At 33.6% G+C, this 6,613-nt stretch overlaps 3 protein-coding genes and 1 long non-coding RNA gene across 4 annotated transcripts in view; 2 read left to right on the forward strand and 2 right to left on the reverse strand.

The window, feature by feature from the left end:
- Positions 1-6,613, reverse strand: part of LOC111676539 — a 12,062-nt gene that overhangs the window by 3,772 nt on the left and 1,677 nt on the right. The window lies entirely within an intron of this gene.
- Positions 834-2,523, forward strand: LOC111676536 (nuclear pore complex protein Nup58). The gene has a single exon (XM_023437495.2). It carries the CDS (start codon positions 997-999, stop codon positions 2,416-2,418), a length of 1,422 nt encoding a protein of 473 aa, XP_023293263.2. The 5' UTR covers positions 834-996; the 3' UTR covers positions 2,419-2,523.
- LOC111676533 (developmentally-regulated GTP-binding protein 2) lies at positions 3,103-5,512 on the reverse strand. The gene is made up of 4 exons (XM_023437492.2): positions 5,326-5,512; positions 4,903-5,210; positions 3,701-4,258; positions 3,103-3,640 (listed from the first exon to the last, which is right to left on the reverse strand). Exons 1-4 carry the CDS (start codon positions 5,387-5,389, stop codon positions 3,479-3,481), a joined length of 1,092 nt encoding a protein of 363 aa, XP_023293260.1. The 5' UTR covers positions 5,390-5,512; the 3' UTR covers positions 3,103-3,478.
- Positions 5,579-6,613, forward strand: part of LOC124419405 — a 20,612-nt gene continuing 19,577 nt past the window's right edge. Inside the window, exons 1-2 of the long non-coding RNA XR_006940561.1 lie at positions 5,579-5,787; positions 5,872-6,005. This is a non-coding gene — a long non-coding RNA (uncharacterized LOC124419405). The remainder of the gene's footprint in view (positions 5,788-5,871; positions 6,006-6,613) is intronic.

Here is a 6,613-nt window from a genome sequence, read left to right on the forward strand (position 1 = left end):
TATCTATCTATCTATCTATCTATCTATCTATCTATCTATCTATCTATCTATCTATCTACCTATCTATCTATCTATCTATCTATCTATCTATCTATCTATCTATCTATTATCAATCTCTATCTTCCCAGAAAATTTCACGTAACCCCTAATAACAAATTAGGGTTCTATAAATCGACTTTTGAATAATCGAACAATCGACTTTTTGTCGAAAAAGTCGAAAGTCGAAGTCGACTATTTTTTTCCAAAAAATTTTATAACTCGACTATCGTCTGTGAAAAAAGTCGAAAAGTCGACTTTGTTAATAAAAGTCGAAAAAAGTCGATAAGTCGAAAAAGGTCGAAAAGTCGGAAAAAAGTCGAAGAAAGTTAAAAACAGTAGAAAAGTCGTAAAAAGTCGGAAAAAGTCGAAAACTTGAAAATTGTAGAAACAAGTAAAATTAGTAGAAAATTTTTAAAAAGTGGAAAAAAGTCAAAAACTTTAAAATAGTTGGAAAAACTCGAAAAAGTCAAAAAATAGTCGGAAAAAAGTCAAAAGAAGTCGAAAATAGTAAAAAAGTCGAAAAAAAATCGAAAAGTCGAAAAAAGTCGGATAAAGTCGACTATTATATATTATACTTAAAGTCGAAATGTCTAAAAATCGACTTCTAATTAAATGAAAAAAAGTCGAAAAATCGACTTTAGATAAAATGCAAGTCGAAAAGCCGACTTTTCGTTTCAACTATAGAATCCTATAACAAATTGTTCAGTGTACTGAAACATTTGCCATTCACCTTATTTGATAACCCGAACTCTCCATAAAATACTATTGTGAATGATATAAGCACACCGCACACAACAAAAAATTAAACAGCTGTATGTCAACAAAACGAGCAAAAAATCTCGTGCAGTTTGCGTTTGTTTGTGAAATTTAAAATTTACCAAAATTATTTAGAGGCGCAAATAAACTAAACAAAAATTTCTAGTTAAATAAATTTAAGTTTAGAACAAGTGCAACAAAATGTCTGGATTTTCTTTTGGAGCTGCTGCAACAAGTACACCCGCCCAGCCACAAGCAACTAGTGGATTTTCATTTGGAGCGCCTAAAACGACAGCAGCGACTACTGGTTTCGGAGCCAGTACAACAGGATTTGGAGCCACCGCACAAACAACCGGATTTGGTGCTACAGCAGCAGCACCAGCTTTCGGTGCTACCGCCACTTCAGCAGCACCCGCTTTCGGAGCCACCGCTACTTCAGCAGCACCAGCATTTGGCGGAGGCACCTCTTTTAGTTTTGGCACACCAGCTTCAACAGCACCAGCTGCCGCGGGAACCACAAGTTTTGGTTTTGGTGCACAACAGCCGGCAGCCAGTAGTGCAGCTGCTCCTACACTGAATTTCGCCGCACCAACAGCAACATCAACAGCCTCTACCGGTGCATTACCCTCTCTGGGATTAGGAGGTGGTTTGGGAGGAGGTTTAGGTGGCAATTTTTCATTTATGAAACCAGCAGCCACAACTTCAGCTAGCATCAATTTTGGTACTACCACCACAACTACCTTGGGTGGACAACCCACCGCTGGAGGATTATTTGCTAAACCCTTAACCACAACCACTGCTGCTCCTGCCACTGCTCCCGCTCCTTTTGTGGGTTTGGGTGGTTTAGATGTAAGTGCTAGCAAACCTAAAGCGGGTGACAGCAAACAGGATATTAAAGTAAAAGAAACACAAGTGCCAGAAGAAATCGCCAAAACTGTAGATGCCCTCAAAACGCATATAAAAACTCAAAAGACCTTATCTTCGGATATAGGACGTACTTCCACGTCTAAGCTTACCAATGTCTCAGGTGAAATTATGAATTTACAATGGGCCTTACAAGAAATATCCAATTCGGTGGAGGCCAACTATAATCACATCAAATTGCTGCGTAAAGAAACCTCTAAAACTATACAATCGGTGGAAATGGCCCAACGCACCCAAGACACACCAGTGGGTCTACAATTCGAAAACAATGCACCCTTTCAATTCTTTCAGTATTTGGTGGCCAAATATGAACAGGATCTTATAAATTTCCGTCAACAAATTGCACTAACCGAACGTCATATGCATTCATTAACCAATCCTCAGAATGTATCACCCGATGATCTTAAACGTGGTTTTCGTCAAATCAATGAAAGTTTTATATCTTTAGCTGGACGTTTACATGAAATTCATCAAAAAGTCGAAGCGCAAAAAGATCAATATCTTAATTTGCGTAAATATCGTTTGCGCGACAATACAAATGTTTTTGCTCAACTAGACAATCCAGAGGCAAAAGTCGATACCACACGTATAACAGCGGGACCTACACCATTTTCTAATATTACTGCTATAAGTAATTTTGGTAAATCTTTTTCGAATTCTTCAGCTTCGAAAGGACAAACAACACAAACTGGGAAGTGAGTGTGTGTGGTTAGAGATGAGTTTTTTTGCTTGTACATTATTTGATATATGAACAATTTTTTTAATGTAAATTAAAAATTATTAAGTTGGATATAAGAAAAAGTAGTGATAATGAGTGTTTTATTGAGCGAATTGACTTTTGTTCTCAATAAAGTTATTAATGCGATGGAGAAAGGAGCATTGTGGATTTTCATGGTTATAAAAACTTCTGTTTCTAAAACAAAATACGTCATTATGGACCATGAAGTGCTGCAATTCATTTTTGTTCTTAATAAAATTTCTCAAAACAAAAAGCAATTATTCTGCAATTTTTTCATTGTTTAAACTTAATGAAAAATTCTTACCTTGAACACCCCGAAAAACTATAACATATGGAATCTTGAATTTTAATCAATTTTAAAACAAAAATCTTGAGTCTTGAAATATTGAGTTTTCTTAATGAAATTCTAAACAAAAAAGAAAAATTATATAAAAATTTGCTAAAATAATAAAACAACAAATTTACCTTTGAAACTTTAAAACTCTAAATAAGGAATCTTGAAAAAATAGCCAATTTTTGTAGAAAAAATTCTTGAGTTTTGTTATAAAAAAAGTATTTTTGATTTTTTGCTATAAAAATACAACAAAGATTAATAAAACTTTAATAACTAATCATACTATAAAGTCTACCTTTTAGTTATGATGTGTTGCTTTGAATAATATGTTTATTTCGTTAAATATCATTTATTATTCCTTGAGTTCTAATTTGTTTATATAAGAGACATGAGTAAACAAAATAATTAAATTAAAAAAACGCTGCTTAATTTGTTTCTCAACACTTATCAAACAAAACCAGTTGTTATTATCCCGGTTTTCATAAGAATTCCAAATGTAGTTTATAATATTTAATATTAGTTTTCATTATCAATAAAGCCAAAGCGCAGGGATATCGCATTATGTATATCTTTTCATATTTTTTTTCTTCTCCAAAACAAAATCAATCAATGAATTAATAAGAAACTAAATAAAACTTGGTTAAAAGATAATGAAAGGAAAATGCAAACAAAAAATAATCAATTCATCATTTTTTAACAACTTGTATAACATCTTCATCGGCCATTATATGGCTAATGCCCACACGTTGAGGTGAGTACTTAGTGGAAGTACCCCAGACTAAGGCATACTTAAATTGAGCGGCTAAAGTGCGATGAATAGCATGACAAACATGCTCCACAGAAACGCCCTAGTAAAAGAAAAAACATAAATTAAAACATACATTTAAATTTCAAAATTATAAACATACCTTTCTTAAAATCAAACCATCATCAAAATCTGGTGGTGCACCTGGTTTTTTTGTATACACTCTAATCAGTTGCAAAGCTTCCCACAATGCCTCTAGTAAATAATCCAAATTTAATTTCATATTACAACTAACCACTATAGAATTGGGCTGTCTTGCCAAACGATCCACTTCTTCAATAGAGATTTGATCAATTTTGTTATATACATAAAGACAAGGCAAATAAACACGATTCGCTGTAACAACATCAATGAATTCATCGACGGTACAGTCTTCACGGAACAAAACTTCAGCATTGAATATTTTAAAGGAGTGCAAAACAGTTTGTACCATTTTCTCATTACACATGGTTAGAGCACATGTGGCATTAAAACTTAAACCGCCACCTTTCTTTTGTTTAAAGTATATATTTGGTTTACGTTTATTTAAACGTATGCCCACCGATTCCAATTCTCTTTCTAATAGATCACGATGTACATTGGGTTTGGTGGCGTCCAACATCATGACAACTAAATCGGCAGTACGGGCGACAGCAATAACTTGACGACCACGACCTTTACCCTGGAATGGATGGTTGAATTTTTAATAGAAATGGTGATCAAGTGTAACTTCTTAATGTTGAAATGTTACTAGTTCTGTTCTAGTTCAGTTCTAGTTCAGTTTTACTTCAGTTTTAGTTCAGTTCTAGTTCAGTTTTAGTTAAGTTCTAGTTCAGTTCTAGTTCAGTTCCAGTTTAGTTCTAGTTCAGTTCTAGTTCAGTTCTAGTTCAGTTCTAGTTCAGTTCTGGTTCAGTTCTATTTCAGTTCTATTTCAGTTCTAGTTCAATTCTAGTTCAGTTCTAGTTCAGTTCTAGTTCAGTTCTAGTTCAGTTCTAGTTCAGTTCTAGTTCAGTTCTAGTTCAGTTCTAGTTCAGTTCTAGTTCAGTTCTAGTTTAGTTCTAGTTCAGTTCTATTTCAGTTCTAGTTCAGTACTAGTTTAGTTCTAGTTCAGTTCTAGTTCAGTTCTAGTTCAGTTCTAGTTCAGTTCTAGTTCAGTTCTAGTTCAGTTCTACTTTAGTTCTAGTTTAGATCTTGTTCAGTTCTGGTTACGTTCTTTTTAAAGAATATAAAATTAGTTTAAACTATGCGGTCTATGCATCACGTTATCACACATTTAATCTCTATAAAATTCTACTTTTAAGATAGTGCAAATTGCATTTGACGTACCTGTGCAGCACCTTCAATGATACCCGGCAAATCCAACAATTGTATATTCGCACCCTTATACTCAATAACACCCGGAATACAGGTCAACGTAGTGAACTCATAATTGGCTGCTTCCGATTCAGTTTTTGTCAGCGTCGACAATAGTGTAGACTTACCTACCGAGGGGAAACCGATCAAAGCCACTCTGGCATCGCCACTTTTTAACACATCAAAACCTTCACCTTTTTCGCCCTTCTTCGAGGGCTCCAACAATTGCGAACGATATTTCGCTAATTTAGCCTTCAATAAACCCAAATGGTATTCGGTGGCTGTAAGTTGGAAAATGAAAATAACAAAAATTATAACCTTGTTTTAACAGTGGCCAGCTACAGCCAGCCACCTCATTTATTTTTTTTCTCTTCGAAATTTTTGTTTGTTCATCACCTTTATTCTTTTGTGTTCTGGCGATTTCTCTTTCGATTTCAGCAATTTTCTCTAATATACCCATAGTGATTGATAAGATTTTTTCTTACGTTATTTACACTTAAAACATAATAATTTTGTTTAATATTTTTAATAAAATAAAAATATTTGCGAAAAATTCGACTTCTGCTTGCTTAAGAAAACTCCGGTACTGCGTGTGTGAGAGTAAAAGAGAAAGCAATAGAAAAATGCTGTTTTGACAATTGACATTTGCCGCTTTTTGTTATACGCCGTCAATCATGGTGCAATGTTAACACATGAAAAATAATTCACAATAAGAGCTTTTAGTGGGAAAAATGAAATAACGTTAATTAAAAGTAGAATTTGTGAAAAAATGAAGTGTTTTATAGAAAAAATATTGATTGAAGTGTTAAAATAAGTTTAAATTGTTTTATGAGTGCTTTGTTTTTGTTTTAAATAAATGTAAGTTTGCTGTAAACAAGTGGAATAAATTATTTGTAGAGTATTAATAGAAATTTGTCTTGATCTTTATTTTCTCTATTATAGCTAATAATAGTGTGTTTGTTGTGTGTATGCTTCAGTGGCATAGAATGTCTGAATTTCTGTTTAACGCGAAGCATCGGAGTCAAACAAACTTAAGTTGGTCAGAGGCACGCATCTGTCGATTGTTGGAAATACTGGTGAGTGATTCCTCAAATTTCGTTTTCAATTTCGATCACATTGAGACATATTTTCTATGTATGTACCTACATATGAAGATTTGTTTGTATGTGGGTACATTATATTTTAGCTTTTGTTTAATTTTGGCTTCGTCCCAACTTAGTTTTAGTTCAATTCTATTTTAGTTCTAGTTTAAGTCTAGAGATGTTTTAGTTCGGTTTTACTTCAGTTCTATTTTTGTTTAGTTCTAGTTCAATCGTAGTTTAGTTGTAGTTATGTTCCGGTTAAGTCATATGTAGTTCAGTTGAAATTGTGTTGTAGTTCAGTTCTCATTCTGTTTTAGTTCAGTTGTGGTGTTATTCTAGTTCAGTTCTATATAAGTTTTGCTTGAGTTCTAGTTCAATTTCTGTTTAGTTCTAGTTCAATCCTAGTTTGGTTTTAGTTTTGTTCTATATTAGTCTTATGAAGTTCGGTTGTAGTTGTTTTCTAGTTCAGTTCAAGTTGTGTTTTAGTTGAGTTGTAGTTCAGTTCTAGTTCAATTCTAGTTCAGTTCTGGTTCAGTTCTAGTTCAGTTCTAGTTCAGTTCTAGTTCAGTTCTAGTTCAGTTCTAGTTCAGTTCTAGTTCAGT

Source organism: Lucilia cuprina, chromosome 4 (genome assembly GCF_022045245.1).
Source record: "Lucilia cuprina isolate Lc7/37 chromosome 4, ASM2204524v1, whole genome shotgun sequence".
NCBI classification, from domain to species: domain Eukaryota; kingdom Metazoa; phylum Arthropoda; class Insecta; order Diptera; family Calliphoridae; genus Lucilia; species Lucilia cuprina.

Bases quoted from the DNA above. Each gene is read 5' to 3' on its own strand.
- LOC111676536 (XM_023437495.2), top strand. From the start codon at position 997: ATGTCTGGATTTTCTTTTGGAGCTGCTGCAACAAGTACACCCGCCCAG.
- LOC111676533 (XM_023437492.2), bottom strand. From the start codon at position 5,389: ATGGGTATATTAGAGAAAATTGCTGAAATCGAAAGAGAAATCGCCAGA. The intron at 5,211-5,325 runs GTGATGAACAAA...TCCAACTTACAG, and splicing joins CAGAACACAAAAGAATAAAG to CCACCGAATACCATTTGGGT. The intron at 4,259-4,902 runs GTACGTCAAATG...CATCCATTCCAG, and splicing joins TCATTGAAGGTGCTGCACAG to GGTAAAGGTCGTGGTCGTCA.